This window comes from Phalaenopsis equestris, unplaced genomic scaffold (assembly GCF_001263595.1).
Source record: "Phalaenopsis equestris unplaced genomic scaffold, ASM126359v1 Scaffold000002, whole genome shotgun sequence".
Classification (NCBI taxonomy): domain Eukaryota; kingdom Viridiplantae; phylum Streptophyta; class Magnoliopsida; order Asparagales; family Orchidaceae; genus Phalaenopsis; species Phalaenopsis equestris.
The window spans coordinates 46,831,813-46,850,022 of record NW_018164444.1 but is presented as its reverse complement, the minus strand read 5'-3'; the positions used below and the strand labels follow the sequence as shown (position 1 = coordinate 46,850,022).

The following is an 18,210-nucleotide window of genomic DNA, read 5'->3' as shown; positions in this document are numbered from 1 at the left end:
ATTTTCTTCTTCCTTTTATTCTTCCTCTTATTCTTTGTTTTCTTGCACATAAGGCGTGAAGCTTGGGCATTTAGGAAACTATACAGTATGATTACCTCTCAAAAATCTAACAATCGCCTCTTCATATGCATTGTCATGTTGGACTCTTCTCTATTTGTATTCATCATTGTAAGCACTTGTTGCTTATAAACCACATATTTTGTTTTGCATTGCTATAATACCTGATTGTTGAATCATTAACTGCTCCATAATATTTTCAAGTGAAACAGAATTGGAAGTAGATTGTCCTGCAGCTGATGTAGATGGTCTATCACTACTTCCACTTCTAGATCCAACAAATGATTCAAATTTATGCATTGTGGGTTTTCCAATGGGTTTCAGTGGTTGCAACAGTTGCAACATTTCTTGGTTGCAACATTTCTTCATTTCTATTAAATTCTACTCCTGATTGTTCACATAAAGTGAAAATCAGGGCAGGGTAACTCAAACCACTAATAGTCCTAGTTCTAGCAATACTTTGAGCATTATGCACAATAATAGTACCAATATCAACAACTTTCATTCGTTGAATTCAAAAATTCAGTACTGCTCTTTCCTTAGCTACTTCACTCAGGTGATTAGTTGAAAGCAATTTAGCAGAGATAAAATAATGTCATGCTTTAGATTGAACATTTAACATTGAAGTGGAGAAATTGACTTTGTGATTATTCTTAATCTTTCATTCTCCCCTTCCATCAGGAAGATAAACGATTACTTCATTAAGTGATGAATCAAAAATCACAAATGCAGCTTACTCACAATGAAATTCATTTCGCAGCCCATAAAATGCATTGATTCTTTTTTGAGTAAATTCAACATGTTTACCTCGAACATAAATGTGTTCGTCCGTAGTCACCCGCAAATTGACATAAAATTCTCGAATCATAGGAACATTGATTATTGCGGTGAAGTAGCAAAAGGTTTCCCACTTTTGAGCAATTATCAATCTTTCGTTCTCTCCTCCCGGGTTAGAAAATGCATGTTCCTGAATCAATTTTCTAGTCCCCATCATAATATTATAATTCTATTGAGCATTCAGATTTACAAATCGTCTCGCATCAAAACTTCCCGAAGGCTTTCCTCTCTTCACTCTTGCAGCCATAGGAATTTCTAAATAAATTCATGTAAAATCCAAATAAATTCATTGTCATACATCAAACTCCAGAAGTAAGAATATTTGGTAAGAAACTTTTCACCATTGGTTCTTTTTAAACTTCTTCAAACTTCTTCAATTTGGTTCTTTTTAAACTTCTTCAATAAAAACTCAAATTTTCAGATTTTCATAATGTAGGAAAAATCCATGGTGAAAATAAAAAAAATAAGTTATAGTGAATCTCTTACCAATGAAAGATAGAATCCAAGACTTTTTAGCCTTCAAATCTTCTCAAATCCACCAAATGGCAAGCACTGGGTTGAGTTTTGACCTTGGTTTAGAGATAAAAGACGACCCAAACAATAAAATGTGGTTTTACAGGGGTTTTTCACTATTTTAAGTAAATATGGGCGTTTTCGGGAATCTGACGCTCTAACGCTAACACAAAATTTTCAGATTTTGATTTTCTTTGTAAATTCGCTGCATACCACACCACGTCAACCTCTAAATGCTTCCAATTGAATTCATAATATTTCGTACATCTTTCTCCAATTTTTTTATCTTTTTCAAAATATTATGCGAATTATAAGGAAAGCGGGGCTGAATAGGCGATGAATTTTGAGATAAGCGTTGAAATCAAACCAACAAACTAACGCTGAACACTAAATATTAAATACTCAACGTATGACTCAGATAGAGTTCAACAATAAAAGTAAATGAAATCCAACATAAACACATAACACATAAAAACAATAATAATTACGAATTCCGTACTAAAACGAGTTCAAACATCTTAACTTTTGTCTTCTGAAATGTTTCTCATGGATTGATAGTGAACGTACAAGTTGTAAAAGGTCGGTGAGGAAATTCGTTCGTCGAATTTTCTTCAATCCAAACATTTCTCTTAAACGTACGCACCATCCTCCTTCAATACGCCCGATATGTTCGAATTGTTCTTGATCCTCCAATTAAAATCATCAAATATATCAGAAAAATTTCCAATTGAATTCATAATATTTCGTACATCTTTCTCCAATTTTTTTATCTTTTTCAAAATATTATGCGAATTATAAGGAAAGCGGGGCTGAATAGGCGATGAATTTTGAGATAAGCGTTGAAATCAAACCAACAAACTAACGCTGAACACTAAATATTAAATACTCAACGTATGACTCAGATAGAGTTCAACAATAAAAGTAAATGAAATCCAACATAAACACATAACACATAAAAACAATAATAATTACGAATTCCGTACTAAAACGAGTTCAAACATCTTAACTTTTGTCTTCTGAAATGTTTCTCATGGATTGATAGTGAACGTACAAGTTGTAAAAGGTCGGTGAGGAAATTCGTTCGTCGAATTTTCTTCAATCCAAACATTTCTCTTAAACGTACGCACCATCCTCCTTCAATACGCCCGATATGTTCGAATTGTTCTTGATCCTCCAATTAAAATCATCAAATATATCAGAAAAATTTCCAATTGAATTCATAATATTTCGTACATCTTTCTCCAATTTTTTGATCTTTTTCAAAATATTATGCGAATTATAAGGAAAGCGGGGCTGAATAGGCGATGAATTTTGAGATAATTGATCCATAAGAATATTCATATCGTTCTCCTCATTTCCTTTGCAGTTTCAACAAACTTCTGGGTTCATAGGCTTCCAAGGAAGAAACACTTTTTCCCAACTTTCATAAGGCATATGTGACTGACTGCACAGAAGGAATATGGTAGATGGATTTCCCAGCCCATACATTGATCCGTTGATAATCAAACTCAAAACAAATTTTACAATTAAAACACCCACATCAATAGGTCTTCTGGTTTGAATACAATAATTGAAAATAGCACTTTCCTTCGTCATTTTATTGATTTTCATAGTATTAAGTAGTTTTGATGCAATAAAGAAATGTTACGCATTCAATGCATGATTCATTAATGATGATGAAAAACTTACATGTCTATTATCTCTTGTCTCCCAATTTGCATCTTCATCAGTAAGGAATCGATATCCATGTTGTCTCTTGTAGGGGCAAAATTTGCATAGTGACAAATAAGAACACTTTCAATCATAAATATGTCGTTTATTCTCGAAGGAGTAAATGGTATCCACCTGCCTCTAACATAAACGACTCTTTGGTTAATTCTATTAAGATTAACATAAAACTCTTTCACCACATGAACTACTACCGCAGCAGTGGTATAACAAAGCATTTCCCAGCGTCTTTGTGCAATAGTCTCCTCCACCCGAGTATTTGGTGTGTTGAATCCTCAATTCACAAACCTCGCTCCATGTTTAATCTTTTCTTTACAAGAACTCAATCATATACCTTCTTAGCATCGAAACTAATGAATTTCCGTCTATTGAAAATTCCAAATCTATTGGTTTCTTTAGAGTGGAAAGCCATAGGATTTGAAAAATGGTGACTTTTCATTCGTTTTCCACTCTTAAATAACCTCAAAATTTAGTTTTTGGGAGTTAATAGGAATAAAATCAATCAAAAACCGCCCAAAATCGCCTTTAGAATCGTCCAATTTCGTTCCGGTAATTGCGGCGCTTTTGGCGCCAGTTCTCTGGAAAATGACGCTTCAGACACCAAATATAGTGCCTCTGGCACCAGTTCAGATTTCTGCACCGTTTCGTTTTAAATCTAAATATCTCTCAAATCTTTGATAAAATTTGGTAAATAAAGATGTTTTAAAGTATTGTCTCAATATGTAAGTCTCTTAAGTTACGAAATTCATAAAGCATAATTATAGATGTATATAAAATGCTACTTACAGAAAAAACACATAAGCAACAGAAACAAAGATAAATATGAGTTGACTCCCACAAAGCGCTTGATTTAAGGTTGTCAGTCCAACATTCTCAATTTTTTATTCTGTTGACCCAACATTACAGTCTCTTTAAAATTTGGTTTTTGAACATCAAAATATGATTTCAGTCTGTGCCCATTCACTATAAATATCTGATCTTCAATATTAACAATATTAACAATTCTATAGGGATAGACTTTTACAATTATGAATGACCCTGTTCACCTAGACTTCGGTTTTCCATGAAATAATTTAATCTTGTATTACATGATAAAACCTCTTGTCTAGGCTCAAAAATTTTTTTTATTTTCTTCCATCATTTCATTTTTTCATTTTCTCTTTATACATCATAGTATTATTATAAGATTCATTCCTAATTTTTTCAAGCTCATTCAGTTGCAATAATCTTTTCTCACCAGCATCTTTTAAACTAAAATTAAACTCGTTAATAACCCAATAAGCTTTATGCTTTAATTCTAAGTGATAAGTCTTCCAAAGAATTAATCTATATGGGAACATTCCTATGAACGTCTTGTAAGTTGTTCTATAAGTTCATAATGCAATATCTAATCTAGCAGACCAATCCATTTTTTTAGGATTTACAGTTTTTTTCAAAATTTTTTTGATTTCATGATTAGATATTTCTGCTAGACCACTAGTCTGGTGATGATAAACATTTGCAATCTTATGTATGATATTATATTTTCCACTAACTTTTCAATTCGTTTGTTCTGAAAGTGAGATGCTCCATCAGTAATGATTATTTTCGGCATTTCATATCTTGTAAAAATATTTTTAATTAAAAATTGTAAAACACTCTGGGCATCACATCAAGATAAAGCGGTTTCTTCAATCTAATTTGATACATAATCCACTGTAATTAGTATATGTATATTTCCAAATAAAAGTATAAATGATCCCATAAAATTTAATCCTCAAACATCAAAGATTTCAACTTTTAAAGTAAAAATTAGGGGCATTTTATTTTTTTTTGAAATATTGCCTACTCGCTGACGTAGATCACATGTTTATATATATATATAAACATCTCTAAATAGAGTAGGTTAATAAAATTCATATTGTAAAATTTTATGAACAATTCTATTAATCTCAAAATAACCCCTAAATTCAGAATCATGACATTTTTTTGATAATTTATTCAATTTTTTAATAAGGCACGCATCTCCGTATAATTAAATCTTTGCATTGTTTGTACAAATATGGGTCATCGCAAAAGTAAAATTTTGCATCGTGAATAAATTTATTCTTTTGTTGCTTTGTCAATGAATATGATAAAATACCACTAACAATGTATTTCACAATATTAATATACCACGATATTTCTCATTCTTTAACAACATAAAATTGTTCATTATGAAAAGTTTCATTAGTTTATTTTTCAAGATCAAATATTTCTTCATGTTCCAGCCTAAATAAATGATCAGCTATTTGATTATCAGATCATTTCCTATCTACCATCACAAAATCAAATTCTTGCATCAGAAGTACCCATCTAATTAACCTTAGTTTTACATCATTCTTTTGCATCAAATATTTTATAGCAGAGTGGTCTGTATACACAATGCATTTAACTCCAATTAGATATGATCTAAACTTATCAAACTTAAACAGTAACTAATAACTCTCTTTCAGTAGTGATATAATTAATTTGAGCATTATTTAGAGTTTTACTAGCATTCTATATAACTTTAAAACTTGTCATATCTCTGCCCTAAAACAACTCAAATTGCATAATTACTTGCATCATACATTAGTTCGAACGGTTTCTCCCAAATAGGTGAAACAATTATAGGAGCAGTGATCAATTTTTCCTTTAATGTTTCAGACATTAATGCACTCTTGATTAAAATCAAATGTTGTATCTTTTTCCAAAATTTGACATAAAAACTTTGTAATTTTTTAATAATTTTGATATACCGCAGGTAAAAATCAGCATATCCTAAAAAACTTCTATCTCTTCTTACAGTAGCAGGTGGAGGTAGGTTAGCTATAACTTGAATTTTTGTCCGATCTAGTTCCATGTCATTTCTCCCAATTAGGTGAAACAATTATAGGAGCAGTGATCAATTTTTTCTTTAATGTTTCAAAGACATAATGCACTCTTAATTAAAATCAAATTTTGTGTCTTTTTCCAAAATTTGGTATAAAGGTTTTGTAATTTTTGAATAATCTAAACATACCACATGTAAAATCCAGCACGTCTTAAAATTTTTTTAACTCTTAGAGTAGCAGGTGGAGTTAGGTTAGCTATAACTTAAATTTTTGTCCGATCTACTTCTATGTCATTTCTGAAATTTTATGCCCAAGTATAATTCTTCATTCAACTATGAATTGACATTTTTCTCAGTTTAATACTAAATTCATCTTTTCACATCGCTCTAGAACATTCTACAAATGATTTAAACATATTTTAAATGAAGTTCCAAACACAAAAAAATCATCCATAAAGACTTCTATCTCATTTTCAATTAAATCACTGAAAACTGACATCATACATCTTTGAAATATTGTAGGCGCATTACAAAAACCAAAATATATTCGGCGAAAAGCAAAATTACCATAAAAACTAGTAAAAGTTATCTTTTCTTGATCATCTGGAGCAATTGATATTTTATGATAGTCGGTATATCAATGTAAAAAATAAAAATATTTGTGCCCAGCTTGCCTATCTAACATGTGATCCAAAAAGGGTAAAAGAAAGTGATCTTTCATGGTAACAAAATTTAATTTTCTATAATCAATACAAATTCGTCATGTAGTGACCTGTCTTGTTGGTATTAATTCATTATTTTCATTTGTTACAACAATCACTCTCTTTCTTAGGAACGCAGTGAATTGAACTCTCACAAACACTGTTTGAAATAAGATATATTATTCCAACATCTAATCATTTTAAAATCTCTTTATTTATAATTTCTTTTATCATCGGGTTTAATCTCCTTTGAGGATCAGCTTTTGGTTCATGATGTTCTTTCAATAAAATTTTATGCATACAAATAAAATGACTGATTCATTTAATATCAACTAACGTCCATCCAAAGACGTTCTTATATCTTCTTAAAATTTCCAACAACTTTTGTTCTTGTGCTTCAGTTAATTTTGAGGATACGGCAACAGATAATGTGGATAACTCTCCTCAAGAAACATATTTTAAATGTGTAGAAAGTGTTTTCATTTCTAGTTTATGAGGTTTTATAATCAAAGAAACCAAATTTTTATTATTATCTGTAGGATCTAACAATTCAAATTATTCCTGAAAATAATCCAATTTTTCATTACTCACTTCGATAGATTTATCTTGAATTATATTCTCATCCTCATACTTAAAATATTCTTCTGCTATTTTCTTTTCAAATGTATTCGTGAAATATTCATTGCTTGAATAGTCGTTAATATCCATTCTGAAGCATTCATCATCTCTACATTTTGCTTGTTATCTCATTGATTTTGCAATATTAAATGCAACTTCTTAATCGCTAACTCTCATTATTAATTCTCATTTCTGCACATCTATTAAAACTCTTCTAGTGACAAGAAATGATCTCCTTAAAATGATAGAAATTTCCTTATCTCCCTCCATATCTGATGTAAATAAATCAACAGGAAAGATAAATTTATCAATATTTACCAAAACATCTTCTATAACTTCTTTAGGATAAGTAATCGAACGATCAGCTAACTAAAGAGTTACAATATTATGTGAAATTTCTCCTAAACACAATCTTCTGAAAATCGATAGACACATAAAATTAATACTGGCTCCCAAATCACATAAAGCTTTTTCAAAAAATATTTCGCTAATAACACAAGAAATAGTAAAACTACCAGCATCTTTAAGTTTTTCAGAAAGTTTTTTCTGATTTATTGTGTTACACTTCTCACTAAGTGCAACAGTCTCATTTAACTTTCTTTTTTTATTAAGTATATCCTTCATAAACTTCATATAACTTGACATTTGTTTCATGAATTCAACAAATGGAATATTTATTGTCAATTTCCTAAATATTTTTAAATATTTTGTAAACTGGTTATATTTGTTATATTGCTTCAATATTTGAGAAAATGGAGGTGATGGTCTTTCTACAGTAATTTTCATTGGTTTAATAAAATATTCTGGCTCAAAATAAAAATCTTCACAAAATTTTTCATTTTCCACTTCTTTCTCAATTTAAACTTCAATTTCTTTTTGAACTTTTGTTTCCAATTCTTTTTCACTTCTTAGTTGAATAACCTTAATTTGCTCTTTGCTCTGATCTTTAGGATTAATTTTAACATTACTAGACAGTTTCTGGAGGTCTTTTGCTAAGTATAGTAACAATGCATCCCATCTAATTTTCGATGTTTCTAATTGCAGCTTTTTGACTTGGTAATTGTGTTCCCATTTGCAATATTAATTCATCCATTGACAATTTCTTTTTCTTACTCTGCTGATTGCTATTGAAATCTGGAGGGTAATAAGGTTTATAGTTAGAATTTTCTTGATTGTTGGAGTTTCCCAATGTGTTAGCAGCATTGTTCCCCATTGCGAATTTACATCATTAGAGTTATTGTTATTTCACCTAAAATTTGAGTGATTTTTTCATTCAGGATTATAATAATTGGAATAAGGATTATTAGATCGATTGTTTATTGCGTTTAAATTCTAATACAGCGTTTAAATTCTAATACAAAATTCTAATACAAAGATTGAGAATCTGTCATTTGTCCCAATGAATTTTCCTCAAACACAGGATCATTTCATATTGATTTATCTTCTTTGATATTGCAGCAATTTGAGCAGCCAACATAGATATTGCATCAAAATCATGAATAATAACTATTTCTTTTGAAGTTACCCTTTCAGAGGGTCATTGAAAATTATTTGTAGTCATCTCTTTAATTAAAGAATATGTTTTATCGAATGGTTTTGACATTAAGGATCCTCCAACAGCAGCGTCAACTATAGATATAAGAGATCCAACTATTTCATTATAAAAAATTTAAATTATTAACCATCTAGTAACACATGGTCCAGACACTTCTTAAGGAGATCTTTAAATCTTTCACAAGCTTCATAAATTGATTCTTCTTCAAACTGACAAAAAGATGTGATCATTTCTAAGCTTAACAATTTTTTATGGTGGGAAATATTTAGATAAAGATTTTTGTGATAAGTCTCCCAAAGTTTTGATAGATCCTAGTGCTAACGAGTTTAATCACATCTTAATTTTATCCCTTAATGAAAAAAAAAATTAAGTCTGACAGCATCATTCGACACTATCATATTTAAATGCAACACATAATTCTAGAAAACTAGCAAGACATAAGTTATGATTTTTAGTCGGTGTTCCACCAAACTGATTATTTTGTATCATTCAGATAATAACAGATTTAAGCTCAAATTAATTGACAACTACAACAGAATTTTGTATACTCAAATGAATTTCATCTGCAGTAGAATTAACATAATCTGTTAAAGGTAAATGATGTTGATTTTCAATTCTAAAATTATTTAAGCTTGTAGCCATTTTATTCAAATTGTCTATCTTTTTTTGTTGTTTTCGAATTTTTCTAATAGTTCTTTCTAACTTTGAATCGTAAGGTACTAAACATACCGATTTTAAACTCGCATACACAAACCAATAAGCAATTAAAATAAACAAACACACTAAAATATAAGAAAATTAATTAGACTGCAAATAATTTTTCTGTTCAAATAAAATGTTCTAAATTATAAAGTAATTTACCGTTACTCCACGACAACGACGCCAAAAATTTTAAGCGCGATTTTGTGGTGCGTTGCAAAAACCTTTCAATATTACAATACACACGACAACACAAATAGTAAATAGACAATTCAATTCCAATAAAAATAAATTCAGTATTAATAATTTTATCTTTTAAACTCTTTAAGCTACCAAACCGTAATAATATTGCAAGTACACGTATCGCTCATGTAATAAATGGGTCCAATGGAGTCCTAAGTATTGATCCCACATGAAGTTGAAAATTCTTATAGTTATAATGCAAAACACAATATTCAGACTAGAAAACTTAAATAAGCAAAACAAATCTAAAGTAAATTTAGTGTATGTTAAATGAAATGCAGTTAAATGAACTAACTTAACTAAACTATTTGCTAAACTTCAAAAGTAAACTTATAAAGACTAAATAAAGTTTTGTAACGAAGAGTTCAAATTTAAGAAAATATGCTTTCCCTTTACAATAGTTTATGGATTGTGAATTAATTAAAATCATTTAAAATACATATAGAAATCTATTGTGTCAAATAAGAGCAATCTTATTCTTTACCTTTTGAGAGTGCATAAAAAACATTGACTAATAAAGAGTTTAGTCCCTAAATTCGTGGTTTGGTTTAGAGGATACTAACTGTCACTCCAGAGCTCTCATTTCTCCTTCCCCTGAGGGCTAACAATCTCGCTTTAATTTCCAAACAACTAGACCAAATTGAAGATTTTAATCTATGAACTTAAAATCTCCGATTCTGCGCCTATCAAAGTATATTTCTTTATTTATTTGCACGCAACCCCGTGAACCACATTCTCACCCATGAAATTAAATGTGACTCTTACTTTGATGTAGAAAGCATAACCCTTTCGGATATTATGTTTCTCAATAAATTTTAGCATTTCAATTGACCAGATCGAAAAGAAACTGAATATCAAAGTTCGAATCATCACAATTTATTGACATTTAAAACTTTATATAACAAAATTAATTATTCTCAAAATCATATCTCATTGTAGGAAGAATGATAAAGAAGATTAGTCAGAATTCATGAGAAGAATACGACAAAATATAGATTTTATATATAAAAACAAGTTTACAAAACAAAGTAAGGAAATAATACAACTTATTTAACACTCATTCTCAAACAAATCCCTTGAAGTTCTCTTTAAGCATTTTCTCTCTTTACAATCACTTAACAAACTTATCTAACACAAAATGTTTAGAGATTTTATATATAAAAACAAGTTTACAAAACAAAGTAAGGAAATAATACAACTTATTTAACACTCATTCTCAAACAAATCCCTTGAAGTTCTCTTTAAGCATTTTCTCTCTTTACAATCACTTAACAAACTTATCTAACACAAAATGTTTAGGCACTTTATCTCTTTACAATCACACTCAATTATCTCTTAGAAATGTAATGGGGAAGAAATCTCTCACATTTCCTTTCCTCTTACGACTCTAGAAGAAAATTCTCTCTTCTCCCAAGACTTCTCTATTACGCCAAACTCTTTGTTTCAAACCTCTCGCCCCCTCTTCTTCTCTAAATTTCTCTCTTTTTAATTATTGTCAGCCTTCATTTCAAAAAGAATTTAGAACTCCCTTTTTTTTTTTTCCAAAAGACACCTCTTCACACCAAGATTCACACCAAGAGACAAATCCCTTGACAAATCCCTTCATTCAAGAGCATTTCCAAAGTGTCTAGATGCATTGAATCACTCAATGGGGTGTTTGAATTGATTTCAGCCTTCAAAAATCTCTAAAAAATAATCACTAACCGTCTTACTCCGTCTTAGTTCCTCTGGCGCTAGCCTATTGAAGTCCGCGTTGTTCTCTGGATTTTGGCGCCTTTGGCGCCAATTCTGGCGCTGCTTATTTGTAAAATGGCGCCTCCAGCCCCAGTTTCTGACGCTAGCTCTCTGGAAAATGACGCCTCTCGCGCCAGGAAGCTGAAATGCTCCGTTTTGACTTCAAATTTCTTCATTTCTGCTATTTTTTGCTCCAATTGCCTAAAATCGATATACTTGCAACAAAACATGAAAATATCATTCTTTAAAGTGTAATAGCAGCAAATTTAAGCATAAAATGAATACGTAAAATTGCACATTATTTTGGTGTATCAATCACCGCATCATATGAGAGACAATTGGAGCACTACATCGATGTCAGATATAATCCTCGAACGAAAAAAACCTAAATTTAGATATAAAAAAACCCCTAACTCCAAGCACATCATCTTTTGTTTATTAAGAGGCTTGAGCTATTTTAGGAAACACTTAAAATAAGAAGGAGAATAAAATCAAATTTTAGATTTTAGGAAATGTCTTTTAAAATAAGAAGAGAGAATAAATTCAGATATCAGAATTTCAAAAAAGATTTAAATTAGAAAGAGCTTAGGAAGAAAAGTAAGAAAAGAAGAAAAGGAAAGCAAAAGAAAAGAAGGGAAAATAGAAGGGAAGGAAGAGGAAGGAGGGGGCGACAACCCCCTCGCTTGAGAACCGCTCGGTCCAGCCAGGTTGGGTCGAGCTCAGGCCGGTCCTCCCCCGAGCCCCGCGTCAATTTTTTTTCTTACGAGTAGTGGAGTTGACGGGTCTGATAAATTTAATAATATTATTTAAATCATAAATATAAGAAGTTGCAATGATTACTCTATTAATCCTATCATCCTTCTTACGAGGACTGGAGCCGACGAGTCTGGTGAAATTAACAATAATGTCCAATTCATAAATTATTTGCAATTTCAATTTATCTTAGTCCAATACTCCTTGTTACAAAATTAATTTCTGAAGATGTTAAAACTGATGAATTCCAAATAAACTTTTTTCGATAATGGATGCGTTGACTGAAAATCTCAATCAAAGTTAATTTCAATTCAACATTACGTGTAAGTTTTCAAAGCAACATTCAAGTTAAAATTAATCACTTAAAAGTTTAAAACAAATCCTATCCACTATTCAGAACAATTTGTCGAGGGTGAAATATTTCTTATTGATTTGCTCACAAAAAGTAAATGTCATATTATGCTTATTCATATATTCAAAATCAAAGAAAATGCATGGTAGTAAGAACGTGACTCGAGTTCTCTAGTTGTTTAGTTTTTACTATCACATGACACTACAAAGTAGCGGTTACGACCAACGCCCTTTGACTGAATGGTTGATTTCAAATGCATCATTTTATTAAGAGCACGTCTGCATCCTATATATTCCTCAACGACTTTGTACTCTGAGTTATGAATCATAAGGGTACAATTATATGACATAAAGTCTTCTGTCATCTAAAAGGGTCATTGGATGACACAGCCCATGCCTACTGACAGTGATTCTTCAATCAATTGGGTTGACTGCCTTCTCTGGCTATGTAGATCAGGTTCCATGACAACCCAGGATGACGGAGCCATGAGATCTTGATCGGGTTCATCATTATTTCCCATATCATCTGTTTTAAGCTCCAGGGGATAAATTTTGCTATTCAAATTATATGTGTTGCTACTATATGCTAGATATTCAATTCTAAATGACTATTCTCAATTGAAATTGCTCTCTTGTCATCAAGAAGGGGTAATTGACCATATGGGCTTGCACCTATGGGAAACCTCGAAACCCATAGCAAAAAGTCCTTGCAAAATAAGGGTGAAATCTCTGGGTAGAGTCTTATCTATTACCCAATTTACCTTCTAAAAATTGGACCCTTCAAAGCTCTCTCAATTATATAAACAAAGCAGAAGGTCCGGGGGCGTCGAAATTTTTGGAGCCCTATATATGCTTTTCTCCTCGTAGGAGCATACTGTCCAAATTCTTCCCATTTAAAAATTTTTATGTATGTTCTTTGGACTGAAATTAAAACGATTTTTACTCTTTAAGAGTAATTTTAGCTGTCCTTCATTATGTCTCGGCAATGGAAGTTCAAGATATTCCCCGAGAAATTATCTTAAATAAAGGTACAATCCATGAATATTGCTTTCAGCTTGAAAATCCAAGTAATTTTATTTTATAGGACCAATTCGTTTCTCTTGCACGCACACAACCTGTCACTCTTTCTTTCAGAATATTTTTGGTTACCATTGCTGATAACATGCCAGAAAAAATTTAGACTGCTTGGCGCATTTTACATCTTCGATTTAATGGGTGGTAGTTATTGTTAATTAGGCAACCGAGAACTTAAATGAATGGTTTTATATTGATAACGAAATTCTAATACCAATGCTTTTAATGATACAGGCCTATGCATGAGATCACATTTTCAACGGTAGACAAGCCAAAGCTTCTAAGCCAGGTAGTTTCCATCTATTGTGGTTGGAATCCATGATTAGCAATTTTTCATTTATTTGTTTCCAAGTTCTTTTATGATTAGAATGCTTCCAATTTTCTCTGTGAAATACATTTTACATTTTTATTCCAGTTTTCTTCTTTCATGAATGTTTCTCATTCCCATTATTGTAGCGCAAATGTGCCCTTCTCTGTTCCTTTAGTTTCCAAGTGTCATGTGCTTACTGAATACATGAGTCAAAATTGACTTATGATTTTTTTTTTCATACCTTTTAAACACCATGTTCTAAATAGGTTGTTAGAATGTGCCCTGAATATTGTTGGGCTTGGATTGAAAACTTGGAGTGCGACATGGCAAAACCAAAATCATGGGAACTTTTTTGGTAGATCTATGGCGGTAGCGGAGTGATTTAGTTGATAGGCCCGATGTGGGAGCCAACAACTGATCTCGTGGGGGTATGGGGGTTGCACTACCTGTGGTATATACCTTTATTTTATTTTAAAAAAAATTTAACAAGAAATGTCAGAACTAAAAGAAAGTGCAATGAGACGAAAAAAGACGAAAATTACATTTGGATCGTCAAGTTTGAAACTTAGTAAAGATAGGAGAGATGATAAATTTTCTCTTGATTTTTGTTGCTTATATAAAAAGTGAAATCTTTTCCACAATAGAGTTGATAATGTTAATCATGGTTTAGAAATCGGTCGAGTCATTGATACACCTAAAATATATAGCATAATATATAGCATTTATGTATTACACCTAAAATATATAGCATTTATGTATACATTTTTATACTTATTTTTGAGGATATTGCGCTTTAATAGAAGGTATTTGTGTGTTTTTCTTTCAGGTACAATCAAATTGATGAAAAATGGTGAAAGTAGTGAAAAAGATCAAATTTGGAGAAAAAATGAAAAAAATGTGCAAAAGAACTGTGACGCCTAAGCGCCCAGAAGTGGCATTTAAGCATCAGGAAAACTGAGAAGACCGCGCCTAAGCGCCACATACCTCGCGCTTAAGCACTAGAAGTAGTTACTTGATGATTTTGATGATTCAATGAATTTGGACTCAATGAATTTGGACGAATTTTTGAAGGGGTGTTTGAAGCAACTCTTGGTGAAAATGTGGGATATGATTAATGGACACGAAAATACATGCAATTGACTTTTGAAAGGAGGCAACTCTTGGAAGATTCATTGAATGTGGACACATTTTTAAAAGACACCAAAACACCTTTTGGAAAACTATAAAAGAGGAGTTGAATTGGATTGAAAGAGCCTCCCTCCCCCCCAACGGCCCTAGAGAGACTCTCCTACGCCCCCAACTACTGACGCCTCTCTCATAGATTAATTAGGATACTTTTTAGAGAGAAGAAGAGAGTTGTGTGTGGGTAGAGAGTATTAGAAGAGAAAATATTCAAATGAATTTCAAAAGTTTGGTGGAGAAGCTTTGACATAAGTTTTTATCTTTGTGACTACATTCGGTTTTAATTTAAAGTTCTTGTTTGTTTTATCTTTGTTATCTTAATTTTTATCTTTGTGACTACATTTGGTTTTAATGGAAGTTGTGTGAAGTAGCAATCTTTAATGTTGAAATAAGTTGTGATGATTTTTAACCTTGTACTTCATTTACTTCTTGATTTGACCATTTAAGTTGTTAATATTTGTTGTGAAAACATGTAAGATCCGTGATGATATTGTTTCGATCAACTAATGATAAGAATCACATGAGATTGTTTGATGAGAATGTAATTCATATGATTGAGTGCAAATAAATAGGGAAATAATCTTTGAATGGTGTAGAGTTAGAAGACTTTAGAGTGACAAGCTAAAACCCCCAAGTTGGTTTATAGTTTTAGGTTTTGATATAAGATGTTAGCCCCCAAGTGGAGGAAGAAGAGGAGAAGGAACTTTTAAATGACTATGAGTCTTATTCACACACAAGCTGCAATCTTTCGTGATATTCCCTTGAACTTCTCGTTAATATATATATATATATATATATATATATATATCATTATGTCTCTTATTATTTTATAAATTTAAATTTATATTCTTGTTTCGAAAACTAAATTTGTTAAACTGTGAATTGAATTTTAAATGACTATAAGTCTTATTTTTAGATTAAGGGCTCGTTTAGGGCGGCTTATTTGCTGCTTATGCATTTTCAAACGCCGTGCGGGTGTTTGTTTCGTGTGTTTGGCGTGCGTTTCAGGATAAGTGATTTTTTTTTCTATTAGACGTGACACGTGGTTCGTCTCCCGCGTCTCGCGTATCCTTTTAGCTATCACGATAATACCCACGCCCTAGCTTCGATTCTTCTGTTGTGATTCTCTTTCTCTTGGATCGATCTGGTGCGTTTCTCCTTCTCCTCTCTAACGTCCCTCATCCCGTGTCATTCTTTCGCTGCGATTCTCCTTCTTCTGGATTGATCTGGTGCGATTCTCTTTCTCCTCCCCAACGTCCCTCATCCCGTGCCCTAGGTTTGTGTTCTCTGCTGCGATTTTCCTTCATCCTCTAGATTTCCTCTCTCTGATTCTCCTTCTTCTTAATACTTTTCTGTTTGGGGCATTTACTGAACTATGAATAATGGAACTATTTAGAAATGGAAGAAGATATTTTACAACCCCTAAAATTGTTGTTAGTATTGCCCTGATATTTTGGTGTCTATCATTTTTATCACATTCATTTAACATGCTCTGCCTTTCTACAAATTTCCTTTTACACACACACGACTCATTTCTTACGTATCTGCATATCACTTTGTGGTATTTTGTATGTGATATGAAAAATTTGGTTGGTATAAATGTAAAAAGTAAAGTTCAGGATTTAGTCATGTAAAGACATAAGAATTGGGTTTTATGAAAGTAAATGTTGCAATTTGACACATAAGAATTAGGTGGAATGTATCCAAATGCCCATTTTTTGTACAAATTCTGCATCCCCATTTTCTTTTACCTCCTATACATGCAAAGGAATTCGGCGATTTCTATGTAAATACATAGAAACTTTGTGATATGTATGTAAATGCTCCTTTACAGTTCTCATGATGCATTATACTAAATTTTGTTTGGTCTAACAATACATATTTTTTTAAATTATGGATTGGTTGTGGTGGATGTGTGAGGTGGCTTGGGCGTGATCTCCTAGCTTTGGGTGTGTGAGTTGTTGGTGGGTGTGTGAGGTGTGCTTGTGTGTGATGGATGTGTGAGGTGGCTTGGGTTTGATCTCTTAGCTTTGAGTGTGTGAGTTGGTGGTGGGTGTGTGAGGTGTGCTTGTGCATGGTGGATTATTGTGGTGGATGTGTGAGGTGGCTTAGGTGTGATCTTTTGGCTTTGGGTGTGTGAGTTGGTGATGGGTGTGTGAAATGTGCTTGTGTGCGGCGGATAGGTTGCAGTGGATGTGTGAGGTGGCTTTGGGTGTGTGTGTTGGTGGCGTGTGGTGGAGGTGTAAGGTGGAGGTGTGATCGGTCTAACAGTACATATTTCTTCTAACTGTGGACTGGTTAAGGTGGATGTGTGAGGTGACTTGGGTGTGATCTCCTTGCTTTGTGTGTGTGAGGTGGTGGTGGGTGTGTGAGGTGTGCTTGTTGTGCTTGTATGGTGGATTGGTTGTGGTGGATGTGTGAGGTGGCTTGGGTGTGCTCTCCTGGCTTTGGGTTTGTGTGTTGGTGGTGTGTAGTGGATTGGTTGTGGTGGAGGTGTGAGGTGGCTTGGGTGTGATTTCCTTGCTTTGTGTGTGTGAGGTGGTGGTGGGTGTGTAAGGTGTGCTTGTGTGGTGGATTGGTTGTGGTGAATGTGTGAGGTGGTGGTGGGTGTGTAAGGTGTGCTTGTTGTGTGTGTAAGGTGTGCTTGTGTGGTGGATTGGTTGTGGTGAATGTGTGAGGTGGCTTGGGTGTGATCTCCTGACTTTTGGATGTGTGAGTTGGTGGTGAGTGTGTGAGGTGTGCTTGTGTGTAATGGTGGATTGGTTGTGGTGGATGTGTGAGGTGGCTTGGGTGAGCTCTCTTGGCTTTCAGTGTGTGAGTTGGTGGTGGATGTGTGAGGTGTGCTTGTGTGTGGTGGATGCGTGAGATGGCTTGGGTGTAATCTCCTGGCTTAGGATGTGTGTCGGCCGTTTTATTGTTCAACTTCACTTTCGTAGTTTGAAAAGGTGATGATTTTGTGATTTTGAAAATAATTTAAATATAAATATAACTTTTTTAAAGAAGTAACGTTTTTTAATTTTTA

At 32.6% G+C, this 18,210-nt stretch overlaps 1 protein-coding gene across 1 annotated transcript in view; it reads left to right on the top strand.

The window, feature by feature from the left end:
• The window catches only part of LOC110031080 (serine/threonine-protein kinase STY8-like), a 67,490-nt gene that overhangs the window by 37,781 nt on the left and 11,499 nt on the right, over positions 1–18,210 (top strand). The window contains exon 5 of the mRNA XM_020734124.1: positions 13,931–13,985. Within this exon, the coding sequence (XP_020589783.1) occupies positions 13,931–13,985 (55 nt within the window). The remainder of the gene's footprint in view (positions 1–13,930; positions 13,986–18,210) is intronic.